Source organism: Lupinus angustifolius, chromosome LG06, assembly GCF_001865875.1.
Source record: "Lupinus angustifolius cultivar Tanjil chromosome LG06, LupAngTanjil_v1.0, whole genome shotgun sequence".
In the NCBI taxonomy this organism is placed as follows: domain Eukaryota; kingdom Viridiplantae; phylum Streptophyta; class Magnoliopsida; order Fabales; family Fabaceae; genus Lupinus; species Lupinus angustifolius.
The window spans coordinates 12,588,172-12,614,941 of NC_032014.1; the positions used below are offsets into that span (position 1 = coordinate 12,588,172).

General features: G+C 27.9%; 1 protein-coding gene across 1 annotated transcript; it reads right to left on the bottom strand.

Annotated features, from left to right (window-relative positions):
• Nucleotides 9,472-11,368, bottom strand: LOC109349929 (ethylene-responsive transcription factor CRF2). The gene has a single exon (XM_019590998.1). The coding sequence runs from the start codon at nucleotides 10,615-10,617 to the stop codon at nucleotides 9,625-9,627; it is 993 nt and encodes a 330-aa protein (XP_019446543.1). The 5' UTR covers nucleotides 10,618-11,368; the 3' UTR covers nucleotides 9,472-9,624.

Genomic DNA, 26,770 nt, shown 5'->3' on the forward strand with positions numbered 1-26,770 from the left:
AATACATACATTCTCATTTTTCCAAAACACTTCCTAAAGGTTCCTTTGATTTCATCATCATCCCCTTTGGCTAAAACAACAAAATACATGTAATAAAACATTATAACAACTCCATGAACACAAGTTGTTCATGGTTTTAACAAAATATTTTCATAAGTTCAAGAACATCACCATTTTCAGTTTTGAGGAGAAAATGAGTTATAAAGCGTTTTAGAAAATTTCAACGGTTGAATATGTTCTTGACATGTGCATGAACAACATACTTAAATCTAATCAACATCCATTGGTTGAATGTTGAGAGATCAATGATTGAAGATGGAAGAAACAATGAGAAAAATGAGAGAAAAAGATGAAGAGAGGATTTTTACCTTCTCTTGAAAATTTGAAAATGAGAGAGTGTGAGAGTGAAGTGTGAAGTGTGAAGTGTGGAGTGTTTAATGAGAGAAGGAAATCAGATTTCCCCTAGGCAATGATGAAAAGTCTCCTAGGGTGGCTAATGATGATTTCATGAGATATGGGTGAAAGTGATGTGAGATTTGCTTTATGGAAAGTCAAATCTCACATCCCAATGCAAAATGATCACCTCGCGGACACGTGCGATAAACATGTCCGATTATTATCGGTCAATACTCAATCGGGTATTATAAATCGTCCGATCCTAATTTCCGATTAGTATTTCGAATTTCGGCATTCCTAGTGAAAAATATTTAGAAAATAGGTATGAGTGTAATCAGGGTCTATATTGACTCGAAATGAAATTACGAAGTCAACGGCGCAATCAGAATTCGATTCCGAGCTACGGAACTCAAAACCCACTTTTTGAGTCGTACCGGGTGAGATTCAACCCCGAGCGGTCCGAAACCGACTGTCTCCGAAAATCATGAACATTTACCACTAAATTGGAAATATAATTTCAAGACTAAAACTCAACTAGAGTTTTGTCTAATTCTTTATCGATAATTCCCATAAATTCATTTTCGAAACTATAATTAATAACAATATTAATAAAATCTTATAATTCAAAATCGTAAAATTCGCGGTGTTACATCAAGATAGTCTTTCCGCATGCAACATTGTCACCTATTGGAAGCAAGATAACACTAATGAAGGTCGTTGAGATGAAAAAGAAAGCACCATCATGTTCTTGATTGTTGAAGTTTCCCATGAAATCTTTCATGGAACCATAAGCGGAAGCTATCAAAAAGATAATTATGCTCTTATACCATGTTAAAATGGTAGAGCCGTTAAAGAAATCTTCTTGATTAATCAAGAAGTATGAAAGAATGATGAATGAGAAAATGGAAAACTTGAAGGAACAAAGAGAAAGAATATAAACTTTATTTCTCATTGGTTGAATTAAAAAAAGGATACAATGATTTATATATTGAAAATCAGTAAAACTAACAACCAATTATCTAACAACTAACTATCTCATCAACAATGCTTTAACATTAGTTACTGAAACCTAATAATTAAATCAAACATTAGTCATTTACTTAAAATGTAATGTGAACCTAATCCTTAAATTAAGACTAAAATTTATTATATTATTTTACAAAATTGGATCATCTTTGTTGGTTATCTTCTCACTAAAGCCTTATGGATGTAACTTGACATTTGGGGTGAATTCCGCAATGGAGCTGTGAGTACAATTTGTTCAGTTAATGAGTTTCTATGCATATTCCGTAGGGTTCAACTAAATAACCCTTATCTCTTGCTACACCTTCCAGGAATCATATCCCTGTCTAGCAAATTTATTCCATATTAAATAACCCTTATCACTGTATTGATTGTTATGGTGGATCTGGTGGACAATGAAGGGGAAGAAAGTGAATGAGCCAAAAATATTGCAATGGGGAAGGTTATGAAAACTTTATGCATCAAACTCATATTGGGCCTAATTTTACACGAAGAGGTGATTAGTTTGAGGAGAGATTTTCTACGGAATAGTCCAATACTAAAAGTAGATCTTGAAATATGCCGTGAAAATGATTAATGGTCCAGATTTTAATTATTTTTTAATAGAAAATAAAAAAATCGAATTTTCTTTCCCTCGCCTTTTAGTACCCGAATGTATAGTACTGAAGAGGTTCCCCATTAGTTTATTCAACATTTTAATATATGGGGGCCATGCCTTTTTTTTGTTTTTTTCAGTGAATTTATAAAACACAGCAATCTTTGATGGCTTGATCTACCGGATAGTGACACATCTGTGGCTTTTTTGTTCAAATAAATGAAGTAATTAACGTCCACACCATCTACACATAAGAGACGTTTAAATATATCTTAAATTAAATATCGTAACCAAACACGTGATGACAATATTTATAAAACATAGGGAGATATCAATTATATATCTTATATCTTCATTGAAAGCTTGCATGGATATGACCACATCAAACAGCTAAAGAGATGTACGTAAAGTCAGAAGAGCACATTCGTGTCATTTTGTTGTGAATTCGTATAACAGTTAGGTATATTGCATGCATGTTTTTTCAACTTACCATTAATAATGGTAGAGTTTCTTGTTTTATCATGGTGGGGCTATATATGGAGGACATAATTTAAGATACAAGATATGTTCTTGCTACGGCAAAGGGTGCAGGTTTAGGGTAAGCCTATGTCATTATCAATAACACCATAACACTACAACTTATCATGAAGGTGGCTCCTCACATGTAGGCATAAAGAAAGAATACATTTATTATTAATAATAACATTGATTTGTATCTTTCAATTTGTTTATTTTTTTGAATTTTATCAATTTTTCAACTCTTATAAATGATGCTAACATAAAGCTCTTATTTTTATATGTATAGGGAGTTGGTGATGAGAAAATTCGTCATTAATATTTTCTACCCGAGTTTCCTACCAATGTTAGAGAGAAGGTCTGCCATTTTTTCTTTAGTTCTTTTTATTGGATGCAACCAAACTATAAGAAAGATTTTTTTCTCCCTCTTTCATTCCCTTTGTTTTAACCCCAACCAAATATAACTGATCATCAAGTTAAAGGCTTAGGGTAATTATTCTATAAGGCTTACGAGTTATAAAATTTTCACTTATCTCATATGCGATTACAATATAATACTCACACTTGAATATAGCATCGTACCCAACATAACAGTATCTTGCTTTTTGGAAGAAAAAATGTATAATGTTGAAATTTGGCAAAGCACGTGGATTCGTTAAAGGGAAAAAAAACTCAACAACACTTGACGACTTCGAATAGTATGACATGATTAAATAAGGTTATGGTCTTGGTTCGATAGTAAAGTAAGTGGTGATGAATGTAATTTTTCATTGATGTGCTATTAATCCTTCTCAATATTTAAAAATGATCGGAGCTTTTGTACACATTTCCTAATAATATTTTGGCTCCTAAAAAGGCCATATAACACCAATTTTGTGTTTCTATATCAATAGTAAAATAACTAAAGAAATAGGGACATGGTCCTTTGAATATACACACATAAAGAGTCAAACTTATAGATGGAAATGAAATCAGGGAATGAGTTCATTCTATAACATACAAGTTTATCTAAATCACTCTTATGCAGATCCAAAAACCTCAACACTACCCCTTTGAAATGAAGTTTGCAAGTTTATACAGTTATTAAGTTGGAGAGTCTATGGTCATATATTACTGTTGGAAAACTTGTAAAAGCTTGCTGATAAAGGGAAAGCTTATATTATCCGCTTCTGCTTTTCTACCCATCTAATGGCAGAGCCAAGAAAAAGCATCTAATTGTATCAGGCCACTTGCTCTATCCCCTCTGCTTCTGTCAGAAAAATCAGATTGAATTCAAAGTCCAAAACACATTTTCATGCTATACCTTCATCACAATTGTCTAGCCTCATGGATTAACCCATTTTTTCTTATTTGGATAAGAATAAAATAAAAAGACTTCATAGTCATTCCAAAATAATGTGCATTTCATGATTGGGAACATTTTTATTTTTTTCATTAAACCTCAATTTGACCAAAACAAAATATGATGACGGAAAAGAAGTTTATTAGTCATTAGTCACCAGCGTGTTCATTTCGGCTTTTATTTGAAGACCAAATATCCGACCTTTTCTTTTAATTACCTTTATTTTAACCAAGATGGGATGATTTTGGAACAAAAACAATTTTGTTGTTTCCAGTGAATTTGTTTTGGAAATATTAGCTTTTAGAATAAATCTTTTTTATAGGTTAAGTACACTATCAATAAAATATCCTCATTAAGAATAGTTGTTACAACTTATAAGAGTTTTGTCGTATTTGTACATTATTATTTTATTGACGAGTTTTTTTTTTTGGTTTCCCAAAGGTATCCTCGTACTGGAAGTAATCATGTCCGAGCTGGGAACATCCACAGGTACGTGGGGCTAACTCTCCCAACGACATTTTTTCCATTCACAAAACTTGAATTCGGGTTATTGACGAGTTTATCCATATACAATTTTTTCTCTACTTTTTTAAGAAATAATTATTTATTTTGTAAGTATTCATTCATGAGTTTTTTTCTTTAAATATTTCCTAACACAAAAAGTAACATATGAAGACACTCTTTTCTTATCGATGAAAACCCATACTATATCTTATGAATGGGAGTCCCGCTCGGTAGTTTTGGAATCGAAAATTCGACTTGTGAGTAACACTTGTCAGGAGGGACAACCACAAACTCCAAAAAGATAAATAAAACTATTATTGTTTTCCTATTATACCCTACACAATTCATCTTCATACTTCACTCCATAATATTTTTTCCTCTATTCAAAATAAGAAAGGTAATGATATAATTGATAAATAAGTAATTAATATTGTGTGAAACGTTGAAGACCACAATTAAATATGTATAAAAAATTATGAAAGAATAGATTGATTAATAGAAAAATAAAATATATAATATGATAATATGCAAAATTATAATATATATATATATATATATGGTATTCATTAAAATTTAAAAATAGGAGTATATAATACTGACAGGTGAGGTGTAAAAGTTTAGTTCAGTTTTTTGTGTATTTCAATTAACTGTACAAACTAAACACAAAATTTACCATAGTTAGCAAACTGAGTCGTTCATTAGTGATTTGATTTGGTCTAGTTCTACGGGGTTTCTGTTTTTTTAATCTTACATTAACTAAAACAAAATGTATTATGCGAGATATTATTTGTCCATAAAAAGAAAAACGCTACTAATATTATTAGAAAATATGAATCATATAGATTAGTAAAAAAATTGAAACTTATAATCATTTGTTAATAATATATATAACAATTATATAATTTAGGAAGAAAAACAAATGACCACATACACATATATAATAGGAGTGTAATATCTACGTACTAATAGTATAAAGATTTTGTACATGACTGATATATCATCTACTATTTATATTTATTATTTTTATTTAAGATTCATAATTATTAAAAATGAATGGTAGATGATGCAGCGACAATGTAACAAACTCTTATGTATACATTATTCTCTTATATAATAATACAATTTACAATTAATAATATGTATATATATTAGTAACATATATAGCAATATAATTCATGATTATTAGTAAGATACATTACAATTTAATAATATATATATATATATATATCAATTAGTAAAATATATAACATTACAATTCTCATTTACTAACATATATAACAATATATGTATAATAATTTATGGTGCATGTAAATTTCAAACTTAATATCCTAAAAGTTAGAAGATATGTTACAAATCATAAAGACGCTAGAAACAATTTAATAAGTAATAAAATATAATCATAACATAATAACAATATAATAACACATATAACACTAAAATTTACACAAAATTGATATTTTTAGCCACAAATTAGTTGAAGAATTTAAACAACTATATAACATCATTCCCTAATATTTATATCTCTAATATGTAGTTTTGTTCCAACAGTTTCAAAATCTCTAAAATTATGAATCGAACCGAAATAAAAGGTTTATTAAAAAATTATCTGAACTGGACCACATTTTATAGTTTGGTTCGGCTGGTTCCACTAGTTTCACAATTTAAACCAAAATCGCTTAACTCATTATACTCATTCCAACCTTATGGGTATCCATTATAGTATGAGATTATATTTTCTATCCTACAATATTGTTTTATTTCATGTGTAATGAGCTGTTATTGGTCAGAAAAATACTTAATAATTACATTTTTAACTTAAATATATTTTTTTAACCAATTACATTTCATGTCAAATAAAGTAGCACATAACATAAGGTGAGACAAAAAAATGTATTCCCTTATATGTACTCGTCATTTCACATATTTCGACATCTTATATACACTTAATTCCTAAGTTATTGATAAACAATTCCCATGCCAATTTTTTGAATTTCATGCACATTTCTTTTTTACCTCGTACATACTTTTTATTTTTATATACAAATTTAATATATTTTGTAATATTTATTTATATATATATACACATACTTATTTAATGAAAAACAATTGAAAACCATACTATTATTCAAATTTTAGTGTCCATAAAACATTTTTTTATTGACAGATGTTTTGAATTCACTAACTCTTTTTCTAAGTTTGATGATTTGAATCTGAATTTATATTATCATGGTAGCTTGACCAAGTCAAACAGAAATCTTCCATAAACAAGCAATATTTTTCACGTAAGGAGGTGATGCACGGGGTTCGAGTATCTAGTGTACTGTGTAGCAGAAAGCATTAATTTCATACAAACAAACACTACAGAAATATTAAATATGATAAAATAATGAATGTAATATTTATCTACAGCTTGCATAAAGATTTATACAAAGTCACTACATAATTTATTTTTTATTTTGATTACATTTTTGAAGATTAAATAATAATTAAAAACAAATAATAAATATGAAATAACAGTGTAAAATATTCTTATACTATTTGTATATATATCTTTTCTAAAACAATTCAGGTGCACATGTACTGCTTATACAGTGATTTAATTAAGTAAAGAGCTTAAGTTAGGTGAAGACCGTACATGTAGAATTCATTTAGCATAACGCAATACTTTATATGGCTTGTCGGTTATTGTACTAAAAAGTAACACATGCACTAGTATTAAAAAATAAACAAAAGTAACACATGCACTAGTATTAAAAAATAAACAATAGATGTACAACAATTTTATATGTCGGAACTTGATTGTTTCCTTCTGAACTTCGCTATTTCTGGCTTTTATTTTTTAGTCTTTTTTTAGAGAGATGAAAATCTGGCTTGTTATTTGTTCCAATTTTTGTAGTTTTAAAAACGGTTCTTACTGTAGGTAAATCGTTAATGTATAGTTCGAATTATGGAATGGCTGTTATGTTGCCACATTTGTCTATCTTTTTAGGAAACATATATGATTTTCTAAACAATACTTCAGACAATAAAAATATATCATATTAATTAATAAAATTAAATATTTTTTATTTTTTATTTTTTATTTGTGCTTTAACATTATTTATGAGAAACAATATCATTAGTCCTTCATTGTTGTGGTGGTTTATATGGGATCCCCTGAAAATGATTGTCACTCTGAAAGATTGTTTTACAAAGGTTGTGGAGGAGCACTTCTCCATGCACTACCTACATCTTACACACCGTACATATTTCTCTTAATGAATGCCTTGGGACATTATTTATGGAATATAAAATATAAAATTAATTTAAAAAATTAGTCCAATCACCTCTTAAAATGCGAAATATTAATTTTCAAGTTAAAGTTTCCATTTTATTTTGGTTAAAGAATTCTCTTAACTAATAAATGGTTGGTTATCGGGACTTAATATTGGTTATAAATGATTATTTATATTTATATTTCTCTTTACATGACCATATATCTTACAAAATTGAGAATTTATTTGATGATAATCTCTAGGGGCTGCCTTAGAATTAAGATTGTTTTAACTTTAAGTCTTGAGCTTTATAAATAAGAATTCGGTGTTGGTATTGATAGAGATTTTTAGGACAATTTTATGATAAATTTGTGGGGAAAGATGGAAAAGATATGCAGATGAAGACGCCACAAGCTCAAGAGCTTGATAAGTCAATGATATTCACCATAAGGAAGGATCCTTGATAAGAATTTAGACACCACAAGAATAAGAATCTTGATAATTTCAAATTAAGGAGTTTTGGCTCAACTTTAGGAATTCAATCCAATTTTTTCTCAAAAACAAACTTGACCTTTATTAATGATCAAATAAAATATAAATAGGCAATCTGCCTTGCTGGATAAAGATAAGACTAAGATAGAATCCTAATTAAACTTAGGCTAAAATAAATATAAAATAATAATGTAACTCCTAATTAAATCAAGTAGATAAGATGTTAAATAATGTAATTTGGTTGAAATCTTTGTTGTTGAGTTGTTGATGTCTTGGAGATCTTTGTTGTTGAGTTGTTGATGCCTTGACTAAGTCTTGATCTATTTGAAGATTAACAAGCCTATTTTGATTTCAAAATCCCCATGGTTTGGAGAAGATAAGATAGTGAACCAAGTCCTTTGCCAAATTATATCTATCTTCAAGCAACTGAATTTATCTTCAAGCAAGCAGGATAACAACTTTACAATCTAATTTCCTTGATTATAGCAGTGTCATCCCTAAGGTCATAAATAATCTATCTTCTCCTATTTTTATGCTAACCAATTCCTCATGTTGGTTGGAGAAGATTTGATTATGACATTTGAATTTTTATGACTCTGGCTTCAAATGTCATGTGACAAGCTTACCCTTAAACCTAGGTGAACTACTTGGTCACGAAATATGGACCATGTTACAAATAAATCTCAACCTATATTACATGAATTAAATACTAGAATACTTGAATAAAAATAAACCTAAGACTATATGAGAATGCAATCTCATTTATTTGAATCAATGCAAATAAAATAAACCTAAGTTGGAACATACCCTAAGGACATTAATGTCATTCTCACCTACCCTCTCCTGGGTCAATTGTGTCCTTTGAGACCTTAAGGATCCCTACCTTGGCCTTGGTCCTAGTTGTAGGACCATCATGACTTTTCTTGCCATTGGAATCAAAGGCTGCCCTAGGAGGGTTTACATCATTCAAAATTATACATTACTCACATGCTCTCACACTTTTTTTACAACTTACTTTATATCCATTCATAAGTTTCAACCTACTAGTAGTGTTTCTCTCATTTTTTTTATAAATGTGTGTCAGAGGAGTATAAATAAAACGAGTGTTAGAATTTTTATTTTATATACAAGCAATTGCTGTGAGAATATGATTATTCATAACTTTTTTATAATTGAATAATCATAATTTATACTAAAACAATAGTGGATGCAACAATATTGATGAAAATTAATAAATAATGAAAAAGTAATAATCAAATATATATATATATATATATATATATATATATATATAATAGTATAACAACTTCTCTTATTATAACTAGTTAACTACCATTACAATCCAAATGAAAAAACAATTATTTTTCTGCCTAAAACAGTACAATAAAAACAAAATTGATTGCTACACTTATTTCCCGCGGATACAAAACTTGCCCATAGTTTTGGAAATTCTAGTTTAATTTCTAGGATGAGAACAAATCCTGCTTTATTGAAATAAACAATCACCGAGCCAAGAGGGTATCCGTAACAAACAAATCTCCAATATCTTGGAAATTATCATAATCTCTATTCCAACAACTTGTGAAACCATAATCCAAATTGTCACTAGAAGTGAGAAACCCACATGAGAAATCATCATCATTGAACATGTTGCTATCAAACATTTCACTAGGTTCTGGAAACATGTTATCAAAATCAAACATTTCATTGCTTGGAAATATTGACTCAGATTTGAATAATGTATCACCTGAAACTTCCTCACTTAATAAATTCCCCGACATGCACGAATATTCATTCTCGTCACGTGATTGAGTTTCACACGCTTGTTCAGCAACGACATCGTTTCTGGTAGTTACAGATACAACAGAGTTAACTTCTTCAGATGAGGAAGAACATTGAAGAACAGAAGTTGGTGAAAACGAGTCTTTGTTGTTGTTGTTGTTTGGAGACTCTTCGCCGGAATTATAATCGGAGTTTTTATTCCCCGGCAGTGTTATGAAATTGGTGAGCGCGTCAGCGCCACGTAACTGAATGGCAGCGTTGTCATACACCATAGCAGCTTCTTCAGCGGTGTCGTAAGTACCCAACCACAACCTTCTCCGCCGTAAAGGGTCTCTTATCTCGGCGGCCCATTTCCCCCACGGCCTCTGCCTCACTCCTCGGAACTTCTTCTCGCCGGGGAACGTTTCCACTTTCCGACGGCACTTCACCGGAGCCTCACCCGAGATTCTTGACTTTGCCCTACTTCTCTTCCTAACTTTGCTGCCTTTGTTTTCAATAGAACAAGTCTCAGTGATTGTAATTTCATTAACGAAGTTTTTCACACGGCGGCGCGTGAAAGACACCAATGCTTCTTCTTCGTCGTCACCGGAAGAGTCCGTGGCGTCGACATCGGTGACACGTATTCGTATCACTCTTGGATACGGATATGGATCCTTCATGAGAAGTTTGGTGTGGTTGAAGTGGTGAGTGTGTTTGATGAAAGGTGTAGCCATAAAAGAGATTGTGTTATGAATAAGAATCAAATTCTTGTTGAAGATAGCATAGAAAGATAAAATAGAGATGAAAAAGAGAAAAGTGTGAGTCTAAAGATTCCTTGGAGAATGGAGAGAATAAATTAAAGAAAAGCAGAAATAACACAGTGTAAGAGGATTAGTCTCACGGTTACACTTACACTGTGCTACTTAGAAAGAAAGTAGAGAAATCTAATAATCTAGAATGAAAAAGTTATTAAAGAACGAGAAATTTTAATCAAAGTGAGATTAAAAAAAGGAGAGAAGAATAACAGCGTGCAATGTCTTGTAGTACTAATTGAAGCGTGGAAGGAACAAAAGAGAGATAACGAATCTAGTAGCTGCAGCTGAGAACCCAGTAAAAGATATGCAAAGAAAAAGTGGAAAATTTTCAGGGAAAGTTGGAAGTAAAGAAAAAATTAAATTAAATACTTTAAAAAAAGTGTCTTTACTGGAAAAAAGAAAAAAAAAGGAGAAAATGTTTCTCAAATGGAAGAACCTCTGCAGAGGAATTGTTTGTGAATGTTGTACTTGCTTATTGTAAGGTGTGAAGTGATGAATAACTAAAAACTCTGTGCTATGTAGCAGAAGAATAGGAAAACCACAAAGTGTTTTTGTACTATGAGGAAGTAGAAGAACTGAAATGGAAATGAAATGACATAGAACAAGAAAGTGGCTAAGTTAGGATACTGATATTTCTGAACATTGAAGTAGAAGAACACAATTACTTTTATCTTTGGTTAACGGGAACGTGACCTATTTAATAGGATCTAACAGACCTATCAGCTATTCGGTAAACCAGGTTTAAATGCTAGTTAATCTATGAATTAAATTTATAAAAGTGATGGAAAAATATATAATATTATCACATTATATAACATTGAATTTTCATATTTAATTAAGATTTAATATATATATATATACTAATAGTATAAATGTTTTTTATTCTATAAATTATATATCATTTATATGTTAATTATTATTGACTCTTGTACAAAGTAAACAAATCAGTGATAAATGTTGTATCAACATGTAAAAAACTTTATAATGCATACATTTTAAACTTATTTAATTATTATTAAATCAAAGTAATACAAATAAATAATATATTTATTACTTCATATGCTCTTTTTAAAATTAAATTTGTTTTTCAACTTTGTATCTGCTATCGTAGATACGAGCAACAGAATATACGAGACAAATACGAAAAGGAAGTTATACGATAAATAGAAAAGTGACACGTGCAGTAGACTGGCATACCTATCACGTGATGTGAGTCATTTGGATTAGATCAGTCCTACTTTGACTGATAAGAGCTCAGTAAGCTGTGACACTTTCAACTTGCATATTATTAAATTAATTTCAAATTGTAGAATTATTTATTTTAAACTCAAATTGTACTATAATAAACATTCACATTAAGTTAATAAGTATTGTATTGGTCATTAATGGGAATCCGCCTCTTACCTTTTCGATAGACTTGATAAGTTATCACACTAATTTAGCAAAAAAATTGATGGGAATTTATATATTTTTAGGAAATTGTTACAAATTAAAATATTAATCAAATTATTCTTTTGAACCCGAAGTTAACTCTTCACTTGAATCTAACATAATTCTAAATATTGATCAAGTTAGTTTGTAAATTTAAACCTGAATCGAGACTAAATTAAATATAATATTATTCATTTTAGATAAAAAAATCTTCTCAGTGTTAATTATTAATATAAATATGTTATTTGACATATAAAATGATATATATTGTCAATGATATATGTATGATGCAAAAATTAGAGAATCAGTGTTACTTTGACTAAAGATATGATGTTATTATTCTGTACATAATTGAATAGACACATATACAAACATGATCGATGAGTGACCCTCAGACAGGTCGGGTTGAGTCATATTTATCCTCTACTTAGTCTGAATATTATTTGAGTCTAATTTTGAACTCGTTATTCTAAGCTCTATGAAAAACCGAAGCATTTAAGCAAATATCGGCAGGAAGCGAATAAAATATCTACTAATCTTTAATCTTCTTCCAACTAAATACACAGACATATATAATAATATTTAGTTTGAGTTTATAGAGAGGAAATATTAAAAAACCATAATTTGAAAATTCTATTTTTGATTATTTATATTTTTAACTTCTCAAATTAATAATTATAAACTAATTAATAAATATTCTACGTCTGCTTTTTTTAATTAAAAAAATTCAACTAGTTTTATATAACAATTCTAATTAAACTACCTACACACAGTAATATCTTTATCTTTACATATATACACTATAATATTACAACCAAAAGCTACATACTTTTTTTTTTTTGATCAGCAATGTATTATATTGGATGGGTCCATAAGCTACATACTGCATTATCTTAGTTTTATGTCGCATTGGATGGGTCCAGTTGTTAGTATGTAAATTTCAAATTACCAACAATGAACCGAGTTAGTTAGTTTTGTGATATAATATGTGAAAGTCAACCTAGAATTGGTATCATATATATACATATATATATATACATATATATACATATATATATATATATATATATATATGTATATATATGTATGTATGTGTGTAAATTTCAAATTACCAGCATGCCTTTCTACTTCCATGTACTGTGTATTTGGGGACAGCTTTCACATATTATGTATATAATTAATCTTTTCTTTTGAAAGCTGTTATGGCTCTTCGACCTTGTTTAACGTAAAATGTGTTTCCGGTCTTAGGTAATGATGTTTCAACTCTTTTCTAGAACGATATATATTAATATACATATATTAATTTGGTATCCTGCGTAGGTTTTTTATGAAGTATATATTTTCATGCAGTGTATGTTTAAATGGTAACATGTCTATTTCCGTGTAGTAAATTGAATAGAATTTTGGATATACTATGGAAGTGGAAAGGTCAAAAGCTACTCATGGATCTAAAATTCGTATGTGCTGAACTGCTCACATTAACCTCTGTATTCATTTACTATTTTTGTGTGAGGTAGGTTTTGGAATAAAGAGAAATGGAATGTATGAAAGTTTTGAAATTTACTTGTAAGGAATGTTACGAGAATTCGATACAACTTGATTGTCCGACTGGTCTGATTGTTAACTACTATACTTGAAAATAATTTTGGTTCGTAATTTTAATCGAATGAGAAATTAAATTGCTTTGAACTAGGAAAATTTCAATCTGACGTTATTTAACCCAAAATAGATATAACATTTGGTTACAAAAACCTATATACAAATATAGTTTCAAGTGTTTTTTATTTTTTTTTGCTAAGTATTGAGTGCACTCTTATGCAAATAATTTATTATCATAATATGTATATCATTTCATAATATTCATTCTCTAATTTTTTATCTATATATTATTAATAATTCACAAAATATCTATTTATATATATAACATGATAGCTTTAATAATAAGTAATATTGATAACAATTTACCTAAAAATGAAAATACATTGTAATTAATCGGGTCTTTAGTTAAATTTATAATCAAAAGTTGATCAAATGGCCATTTGTAGTTGATTAACCTTATCACCTAAGATCAAGTTTGTATACAAAAAGTAGCATGTTCCTTATGTAATCCAATGTGACTCATACTCACCCCTCCTAAAAAACATTCATCATTAACTTGAATAAATAAAAGTAAAGTACCAACATATATTAAATAAATAAGAGAAAAAATGTATGTACTGACAGTTAATGAGTTTTATATATTGTTATTGTATTATCTATTATTTATGTTTAATCAATATTGACTTTTTAAAAAAGCAATACAAATTAATGATAAATAATATACTAAAAATATATATAAATCACTACATTGATAGTGCATAAATATTATACTCGATAAATAAATAAATAGAGCTCTTTAATCTCCGTGCCCCAATAATAAAAATATTGTATATTGAATTAGTATAAAATTTATACATGAACATTGTTAACATTTAATATATCATGTATAATTTTAAATTAAGAGTAATTAATAACTAAAAATATATTATTTGGGTATAGATTACTTTCTCATATTAAATACTCTGAACTTGACATTAAACCAAATGGGACAAAAACAAGAGCATCGTGGACACCGAACTTGGCATTTTATCTTAAAGGAAGAGACGAAGGTCCAAACATGTTACTGGCTACAAACAAATTGCATATGTATGTCTCTTGGAGTTTCAAGTTTTACTAGACACAGATTATGGAATACGGAGTCATGGACTACAGTTATTTATTAGCTGGAATTGTTTTATTGTTTTGGGATGACAATGGGTATAAAGATATATTGTTTTTAAACATGTCAGCAAGTCTGTCCCAAATCAATTAAAATAAAAAAAATCATGAATATTTAATTTTTTAATTAAGATGATATATTTTAATTAGTTTAGAATGTGTTTGAAGATATCATATCCTTGTCCATAGAATGGGATGTGTATTGTTGGTGTTGGACACACAGCACGAGGGAAAAATGCAACGTATCCGAGGCCTAGTTGCTTACTTAGAATCATGCCTTGAGCCACAAAAGATAGAGAAGCTTCTATGTTTATTGCTAGTCAATAAGCTCCATGACCAATATGTGCTCGATGGTTTGTGACTGTCATAGGGTATCCACTCTCATCAAATGATGTAAAAACCGCACAGTACCAGCCAGTTCGACTGGAAAACCAGATCCTAACTAGTACAATATAAATGTTGAACGGACCAAGTATCAAAATCGGTTAAATCAGTCAAAATCGGTGAATCACGGTATTTGACTAAACTGACCGATTTATACACATATTTTTGTTTAAAAAAAACTTAAAAACTTATTGCAAGGTGACTCATCTTTCCAACCTTTTTTCAACACTTCAAGACACATGCTTTCAATACATACTTAAATAACACCATTTGGTTTCTAACATTTGTGTGTAATTTCACTGACATTTGTATAATCTTGGAGTACTGTTTGAAGATAGGGTTTGGTGCAAAAATATAATCTCGATATGAGACAACTTGACTCATTGATATTAAATGTTAAAACTCAAATTTTATTTGTTTTGTAAAGTGAGTTGTGAACTTGTGTTATTTATTTATATTTTGTGATTATTAAGTGATATTTTTGGATTGATATATGTTTTGTAATTTATACTTTGAATTTGTTAAAGACTTAAAGTCGTTTGTGAATGTGAATTTTGAATAGATTATAAATATAGATTATAAATTTGAGTATCTACCTATTTGAATTTTTTATAGGTTTTTATATATAAAAATATAAGCACGTATGTCCGGTTTAACAGACATGTCGTTTAATTACTGAACCACTGGTTGAACCACTGTACCACTATACTAATACTCTGACCGATTTGATAATCAGTATGTTTTTAACAATACTAATCTCATCCAACATTTAGAATATGATACTCGTTACAACATCTTTCATAGTAATAATATAGCGTTTCTGTTTAATTGATGGTTCACTAATTAAATTATATATTTTATAATAAATATAATATTATTCTTTGGAATAATATGATTAACCATGTTATAAATAATTATTATGATAAATATTAAATCATTAATGTGTTATTTTGGAAATTATAAATTTTTTAATGTACAATATCACTCTCACAATTATGGTATGATATAATATGATCAATATTTTCATTTTTGATTAATTTAATTGCATATCCAATATAATTGTTATTTCATATTACAGTTTACTTATTGAAACAACTAGTATAATACAATATTTATAACCATTTTCTCATTTAACTTTTCCTGATTTTTTTAATATTCTAATACTTTAGCATATTTATATTATATTTGTTGTATTTGGTATACTTTATATTATAGTTTTTGTGTGTTTATGATAATGTTTAATTTAATGTGAGAGATGTGATTAATTAATATGTTGGTAGTTGTTAATTAGGATTATATGATTTTTTTTTTAAATTAAATAATGTGAATGGCAAAATAGGAAGTGAAAATTACAACATGGTGGAAGTTACACCATGTTTTGGCTTTATATATAGTATAGAAGTATAGATATAAAATTATAGATATAGATATAGTTATTTAACATACTTTCTAATGTGGATTAAGTGAGATTACTTTAATCAAATTTTATTAAATATTTACATCATTTAATATATTTTTAAATTATTGCGTAACCTTAAATATTACAAGGTATAGAAGGGGGAGAATAGTTATTCTATGGCTAATATGATTTTGTCACTATGCCCTTTCAGTTAATTTCATATTATTTGTTGCTTTATGACATAAAAAACATTAATAATATTTTTGTATGCCCTTATAATTATTGATGTAAATTAAATAGAGTGGCCCTTCAAAAATAAATAGAGCAGAGTATGATAATGGTGATATAAAGTTTATATTAATGCTTTGGTCAAAATATATTATTTACATTGATAATTGACACCATAAATAATTTTCTTAATCTGTCGAATTATCTTAAAGGTAAAATAAAATATAGCGTGCTTTTTTTTTTCTTTTAAGGTTGCGACTTAAAGATTAAGAGATGCAACTAATATGAGTATTTTAGTTACATTTGTGTATTTTTTGTTCCTAATTTGCTGTTTACCATTCCCAATGATAATTGTATTAGTTATTAATTTTTCACCCATCGTCTCTACATTAACTAAGTACACAATCCTAAAATATAAGGGAAGAATTAAAAAAATAACAACTAATGTTAGCTGATTTTCTAGGATCACATTTAAAAAGGAAAACATTTTCTATAAAGATAATAAAAAGGAATGGAGCAAGCATAGTTATTAATCTCGGAGCAAGCAGTTTGTTAAGGAACATATGTATATGGTTGGTTTGAGTTACTATTTTGAACGATCGTAACCCAAAATTGATATCAACCGGTTCGACTTGGTCGGTTATATTATAAAACATTTAACTCATTTGATTGGATTGTTTTGATTCGGCTAATTCAATCAATTTTGTTTATATATAACATGTATGTCATTATTTTAATTATTTATTTATTTGTTAACTTATGTTTGAAAATAACTTTAATTATACTAATAAGATATTTGTCTAGTGGTGTAAAATCCTATCAACAAACATTAGTGTAGTAATGTACGACACGACTAGATCTCAATAAAGATAAAAATGTCAATGATTTGATCCCTGATAATGACATTTGTTGGGAGAGACAACCATACATTTCGAAATAGATTAGTTCATTACCAATAAGGTGATTAGATACTCTCAGTAGTACCAAAAAAGTAGTGTAAGGCTGTATCCTTATGCTCGATTCATGTGAACGACACTTGTTGGGAATAACAACTACACACAACGAAAGAGATAAATTCATTATCCACATGATGATAAAATACACTTAATTATACAAAAAAGACCTTAATGGTTAAGTTGTTTAATTCAGTTATAAAGTTAATTGGGCACCTTTGCTCAAATTAAAGCATGCAACTTATATTGTTTGATGACATTTTTGTGAATTTTATTATAATAAAATCTAATTGTTGACTATTTAATTAGATAATTTTTTAAGGAACTAATGATAATTTTCTCCTTCGATATTATTATTATATATATATATATATATCATAAAGATTTGATCACCTAAATAAAATAAAAAATTTATCAATATTTTAGAATAAACAATAAAAAAAGGAGCATATTGATTATATAAAAAAATAAGGGATAAGAATTATTTTTATTTATCATGGATAAGGACATCATTAACCTCTATATGAAATGCTGACATGAATAAAAAAGGAATAGTTTCAAATACCATTTTCTAATAATAATGAAAGCATTGTTAAATGTGACAAAACAGGACGAAAACAACAAATATCTTTTAGTTCTACATTTTTCAATTTGCTTGTCGATAATCTACCAAATATGAGGAACTCAAATTAGCTTTCCCACTAAGTTGATTAATTGTAATAACTCAATAGTTAGGCTATTCAAGTGAGAAGATAAGTTAAGGCTGAAGGTCTGGGTTTTGGAGCGAGCGGGGGAGAAAATTTGTGTTTTTTTATTTTAAATTTTCTAATAGTAACCTATCAAAATACTTTTGTATGTTACCCATAACAATTTCAACATTAAAAATATTATTCTTTACATAAATTATTTTCTTTATGAAAATAATGTGAAATTGTTTTTTCTTATTTCAGGAACTTAAGTACAAATATCGAAAGAGATTGATTAGAGATTTGAAATTAGAGAAATGAAATGGAGGAAGGATAAGGAAGAAGAAGAAGAAATATTAAAGATCAGAAAAATGAAATTTAGGAGCAAATAGCTAAATAAAAAATGAGTAAGGTACATAATAATAAAAAATTAAGTAATGGTTCTGAATTAAAAGTAATAATGTCTAACCGTTTATTAAGAATGGATTATGAACAAAGATAATTATGTCTCAAAGTCCAGTTAAAGTAAAACTATAAGTTAATTAAAAAATTTAAATATTTATTTCGTTTTATTATTATTGGTGCGAGATTGAGGAAGAAAGTTTTAGAAATGCCAATACTTGACATCATATATCTTACTAATTCCATTTCTATCTTATTTCTTATACGCATTACAAAAAAAGCACCACTCTTAAACTTTAAAATGTAAATTTAATTATTAAACAATTTCTCCTGTCTTGGTTACTGAAAATATCAACACCCTAAAATGCTCTTATAGAATAAAAATATTCCATGTCGGTCTTAAACATGTATATTTTTTCAAATTAAGTTACAACTATTTTAGTTACCTTTTAAAATTACAATTATTTTAATAAAAGTTTGTTCATTAGATAATTCAAATCTATAAACATTAGTCTAATAATGTATTGTCTAAAATATTCAAATCTATAAACCAATTATTAGGAAGAACATACACATGTCTAAAAAAGATTAATTTTTTACTCAAATATTAAAAATATATTGTTAGTTAGACTAAAAAATTAGATAGTGAACCAAATAGTTCTTCTTTTGCAGTAGAATCTACATAGATTCACTAGAACAGACAACATATAAGCTCGGCATTAATTGGTTTCTGAGGGACCATATGCTCAGGCTGCACCATCTGCCACTTGCAACCACATCAAGTTGCAATATTTTGTAATCACTACTCGGTTCTGCACAAAATTAAGCATGCTTTGTATATACATGAATACACTTGGATTCTACACCCTGATGTTTCTACTGTTCTTTACTTAATTGGATAATTTAAGATCGACAACATTTTCTTTGTTAGTTTAAACATTGAAGTAAAGAGTACCCCACGTTTAGGCCAGACAAAAATTATAAGTACTCACGTGACTTCACTGCATCCCCAATAATCACTTAGGCGGTCCAAGTAAATTAATGGCTTTTTTATAAAAAAAACTAACACGTATGTATATAAGGATAAATACTTGTTGATATAGATTTTGTTACCTTCTATATATATAGTGTGTTAAGATTTTTATGTACTACATTTTTTATTGTTTAGTCAATACTATCCTTTATTTTATGGGTAAGAAATTACCTCCTCTTATATATAATCATTCTTTTCGATAAGTATAACTCTCATGAATAAAATATTTGACTTTTTAGTAATCTTAAAACCTTGTATCATTAAATTAATATTTTAGTACTTAAAGCACAACTATCTTTCTAAAAGTAATCTTGAGCGGTTGTGTATAATACTCCTTCAATCAAGTATTTAATGCAATTGCATTTTCAGAAACTCAGAAATATTTGGTCTGTTATAATAACAAATTAACAATGTCAGGTGATCTACACACTGCTCTATCAGATATTGTCTCCCCATGTGTACTAGTCTTATGGGGAACAAATTGTTTTATCTAAATACTTAATAATTTTAATTTTTGGTTGTTTTGGTATTGTGTTTGTGTCACTTGACAACTTAGAAATTATAATTTGTATAATAGTGTAATAATTTTGTGTTGTGGAATAAATATTTACCTATAATCAATAAATTATTCATTATTTATTTGTATCGCATTTTATAAGAGTCAATAATGATTAAATATAAATGATATAATAATAATATATAAAATTTATATCCTCTCTCTCATAGAAATAGAAGTGGTAGAGTTTTAATTTCCCGTATATCATTAATAATGGTAGTTATTGCTTTTACCTAAACAGCAATATATACATGTTATAAATCAGAGTTAGTAGCAGAAAATGTACACACAGAACAATAGACTATAGATGTTATATTGTTATGCCATAAGCACAATTTAAACGGAGTAACTAGTGGGAACAATTCATGATATAATGTCAATATGAGTCAGAGTAACACTGAAATAGTTGAAGGCAGCATCTCCTATTTTGAGATACCTATCTATCATACCTAACCGAGTACTATGCAAAATTTCATCAAAACACTCATAATTTTGTGATTTAATCACAAGATGTTTAGCTATACCCTCTCAACCCTAACTCATAGACTTCCAAGTTCCAACACAACCACCTCAAAGGCGCGTTCCGCAAAATTTCAATATATGGATTTGCAAGTCTGGAAAATGTTTTTTTACGTAAAAATTAGTACTAACAAATAATAATGGAGTTGATGAAGTATATAATGTATGAATAAATTACACTAACATTTGTTTCAGTTTTAGTTAAATTACATATATCATTAATTTTTTTAAAATATACACAAATCACCAATAATTACATTCATATCTTACATCGATTATTTATGTAGGGAAGATAAGTGCAATTTCTTTAACAAAAAATTGTGACGAGTGTAATTAAGTCAAACAAAATATCTTATATTGTGAAGGCAAAACCAAATATTATAAGAATCAATGCCTACTCACTATTTTGATGATTATTTACAATATAGTATAAGAATAATTTAAACACTTTCTTATAATTATTGATAAAGTTTATAACAAATAAAAAATAATGAATATCATTGACAATTTTACTATTTAAGTTTATTTTCACAGTATACCATATCATTATATAAAAGTGGCAGATGGAAGCATTACAAAGCCCTTGCAATGACAATTCAATAAGTTAGGAAAAATATTGAACATGGCCATTGATGTTAGAACCTATTCACCAGAGTAATAAATGAAAAACTAATTGTACCCAAAAATAAATAAATGGAAAACTAAAAGCATGATCCGAGTTAGCTTTACTCTTTACTCATATTTAAGACGCCTACATTTTTTTGTTTTTTTTCGATGACATTTTTTTGTTGGATACAAAAGACGCCTACATTTTCATTATTTCATGAGTTGGAATTTCCCTTACCGACTATATTTAATCAAACTAACACAATTGATTAAAATCATATGAGACTATCAAGTTGAAAGTAAAAAAAAGAAATAGTTTCTTCTTAAAAGTCACACGCCCAAAAAAATTAGTAATTTATTATTGATAGATCGATAAGATACACACGTTTATACCAAACAAAATGGATTCACTATTCTCAACTTTTATATGAAGTCGTTCATCATTTGTATCTTCAGCTTTCCCTTTAATTAAGAGTTTGTGGCTCTCTCCAAAGAGGGCGGCTCTCTCCAAAGAGGGCAGTGCATAGTGCATATGTATGATTATGACATATGGTAATAACAAAAATCTAATAATTCATATTTTTACTTTTTTATAAATTAATATTTTTTTAAAAATGTCTCATCTCATATTCTTAGTATTGGAACACCGTATTACTTATATTTAGGAATCAAGGATAATTAAAAAATAATGAAAAATAATACAATGCCATTTTAAAAATTCTTACATTTTAGATGCATATATTTTTTTTCTTAATTAATTCCTTCTTTTCTTGCTATATAAATGGAACTTAGGTCTTCTATATCATTCCACCATACTCAATCTAATTATAAAGTTAATGGCAAAACTCTTACATTTATATATTTTATTCTGAATTAATTCGTTCATTTTTGTGTTAAAGAAATGAAATTTAGATCTTCTATATCATTCATCTTTACCAAATCTAATACCACCAATAAAATTTTGTCTGTATTAAACAAAATAAAGTTAATTTTAATCTAACATTATTAAACATGTTGATACTTGATTGATTTTTTTTTATAATACCAAATGTACATCTTCACTTTTTTGGATAAATAATAATTCTTTCGGAGTTCATGGATGCCTCTCCCAATAAATGTTACTCTCAAAAATAAACTCTCGACATTAAAAATTTAGTAAAGCTTTACACCAACCTAATGTTTTATTGGTCGATACTTGATTAGTTTGAGATAGAGAAATTAAATTATTTTGTACATGAATTCTGTTCATAGAAATGGGACATGTGCTCAAGTTCAAATTTTGTATCCGGGAGTGTACCTTTATTTAAGTATTGTATTCGGTGTTCACAATTGGAATGTGGAAAACCGAGACAAATTCCTTTTATTTCTTTGAGTTTTGTTTTGGGACTCTGCATCCTTTTCTTTTTGTCAGCACCATTTAACGGCCACGCCTTACTGGCCTAGTCGGTGGTCCATTGTCCAAACTATTCTTTCTCTTTTTAAATGTAGACAACACTTTTTAACCTATTTTTTTCATTTTGGATCAAAAAAATTCAAGGACCCTAAAAGAATCTTCTGAATTTTCTCTCCTCTTCATAACTTAATTTACATTGACATACTTGTCTGTAGGAGTATAATTTTATACATTATGACACCAATATATTTTGAGAAAAAATATATACAGTGTATCAGTTTTATATATTTTTACTGCATTATTAATTATTATGTTTTATCAGCATTGATCCTTCAAAAAATGCAAATGAATAGTGAATAATATATTAATTGTGTATAAATATTTATTCTAACAATGTATAATTATCACACCTATATATTTCACATTTCAACATCAATTAAATTTAGAGAATTAAATGTATATACTAATTGTGTATAAATTTGACATATTGTTACTCCGTCATTCATGTTTAATTATCAGTGCAAAAAAAGTAATACAATATGGGCAGTGATTTCTCTCATTTGTGAAGGCCTGCGATATCATATTTAGCCCATGATCTAATTGGGCTACTTTGATGACATCAGACCCAGCTCTGTAATACTTTCTTTTTTCTTTTTCATTGATATGGGCAACACCTTTTTCAATCAACAAAATATAAATATGGTGGGAAGACAAAATTTTCAGAATATGGATGAATGTGTATATATGAAAAATGGCTTATTCAATTTTCTAGTTGTTGGGAAATTATGTTGTTTTACTTTGGTCTCTTAAAACAAAAGTTGTTATCATCCTTAAAATTCTACTACATTTGATTTTAATTCCTACCGTCAGTTAAATGAATCATCTCTAGCCACCACCTATCGTATTAAATTAATTGTTGGCATATCATTTAACTAATAAACTAGCAAATTAACCGTGCAACAGCACAGGGCAATACTTCTTTGATGCAAGATTAATAACACATACTAAATACACATTATATAGTTAAGAAACACATGTCACTCGTGCATTCGTATTGTTAAGAACACACATGTGATCCGTACATTCACATGACTAAAAACACACATGTTATATGTACATTCGCATTATTAAGAAAACACATGTTACTCATGCATTCGCATAGTTAAAACACACATATTACTCATACATTTACATTATTAAAAATACACATTTTCCCTGTGTATTTGCATGTTCAAACACATAAAGAAAATAAATGACAATTTTTAATTTGAATTTTTTAATGGAAATAACAAACTGAAAGTCTGAAACACGATACCATATTATTTTTATTAAAATAAATATTTTAAAATTTATAGAAAATGAAATGATTTTTTCAATTTTAAATACGATTTTTTTAATGAAAAAATGGAAATCAAATCGTTATACTATATGAGTTTTTTTATTATGAATATATTTAAAAATTATAAAAAACTTCAATTTGGAATTTAATTTTTTTTAATTATAATAGAGAAAAATTAAAATTCAAAGAATTTGAAATATTAAAATTCAGTGGGAAAAGTGCCACAAAACTTTGATGAGATGAAAAATACAATTATTTTAAATTAATGATAAACATTAAATAATATACATAGATTAATGTAAATATAATGATTTCAATCTTATCTAATGTTCAGTGTCTATTAAATTTTAACATAACAAAAACCAAATGCTAATTAGTATTAAATTATTAACATATAAAATATATAAAAAGTAAGAATAATGTGGGAAGGTACATAGTAATAACATAGAATATTTTAGGGGGGAAATGTGAGAAGGAAGTGACATGTGACATGAAGGGGAAAATGTGAGGAGGAAGTGACATGTGACATGAAGTAAAAAAATATGAGGAGAATATGATATGTGGCATGAAAGAGTTTTTTTATTATATTGTTAATAGATAGAAGAGACAAAAATGTATTGTTTAAAATTTTAACGGTTGAACCAAAACAAATCTGTAGGGATTAAAACAAAAAATGCATAATAGATTTATTGGGCGGAAATTCTACTCCTACATGTTTGAAATTAAAAAACTGTTGTGTGTTCGAGACATGAGATAGAATAAATTGACGTTATATTGATGAGAAAGAAAACAAGATTAATTTTAACACTTGCAATAAATATGTAATTAATATTTTCAAATTTTGTTTCTTATCATTCATTCATTCTCCTTCATTTGAACTCAGTTATCAAGTTATTTACGCTTTAATTGAGACTTTAATTTTGCAAAGGAAGAGAAAGAAAGTGATGACTTTAGAAAGCTTTCATTTGTTTGGAGTTGGATGAAGGAGAGAAAAATGATTTGGAGGGTTTCTCAAAAAACCTCAATGTATTTATTTTTATAATTCCTGAATTTGGAGTTTTTCTAGAGACAAAATATAAAAACATTTAAATATTTTTCATAAAATTATATATTATTGTCTATTTCTTATTATTAAATACATTTTTAAAGGAAAAATAAAAAATATTATAACATTATCATTAGTTTACTTTCTATCATCTAAATTTTATACTTCCAAACGAGGAAAAAAGTTGCCTTCGTTTTCCATTCTCTTCCCTCATTCTTAGTCATTTGATCTCTCCTCCCCTTTTTCTCACAACTCCCAAACATATCCTTAGGTTTTGTTTGAAAGTGGGTTTTGGAGGGGAAGGGAATGAATGACTCTGGAAAATATTCTCCTTGTTTGGAGTTGGATGAAAGAGAATGTAAAGTTTTGGAGAGTCTCTCAAACAAGTACACAACTGATGTGCAATAAATTGTATCACTGCATGTATCATTAGCTATGGTTGGTCAGAAAAATAATTAATTATTAAATTTTTAACTTAAAAATATTTTTTCGACCAATCATAGGCTCATGATATATACAATAGCACAATTTTGGGCCAGCAGATGTTGTCAGGTCTCAAACTCCCAAACCCTGAATATGTTTATTTTTTAAGTTTTCGCTAGGGTTTTTCTGAAATAAAATATCAAAATGGTTAAATATTTTTAGTAATATTATATAATTATTCAATATTGTCAAATTCTCATTGTTAATTATATTTTTAAAGGAAAAATAAAAAATATTTTTACATTATCATTAGTTTATCATTCATCTTCTAAATTTAATACTCCCAAATAAATGGGAGTATTTCCTTCTTTTTCTCTTCCATTCCTAACCCTTTAATCTATCTCATTATCTTTCTCTCATAACTCTCGAACAAATCTTTATGAATGCTTGCACAATAGATCACTAAACTGGAATTTTTTTTGTTTATAAGAAACGTGAGTGTTCATCTCCAAAATAAGAAGAAAAAAAATATACATTTACTCTATAGGAGTTTTATACATTATTATTATATTATTCATATTTTATTATGAGTAAAAATAATATAAAGGAATAATATACAAAATGTGATAAATATTTAACCTGACATTGAGTACATAATACACTCTCGAACTAATTGCTAAAGTATTATTGTTAGCGCCATCACATACCTCACAATTATTTTGACAGTTTATGCTAGTGTGGGATTAAATATTTACACATATTTATTATATTATTTATCATTCATTTATTTTTTGAAGAGTCAACAATGATTAAACATGCATGGATAATGATAATACAATGTTACTGTATACAATTCATACATTATTACTACATACATTTTTTCTCTTATTTTTTAATTTTAGGATCATGAACCAAAAA

Excerpts from the sequence above, each read along its gene's own strand:
- LOC109349929 (XM_019590998.1), bottom strand. The coding sequence starts at position 10,617 with ATGGCTACACCTTTCATCAAACACACTCACCACTTCAACCACACCAAA.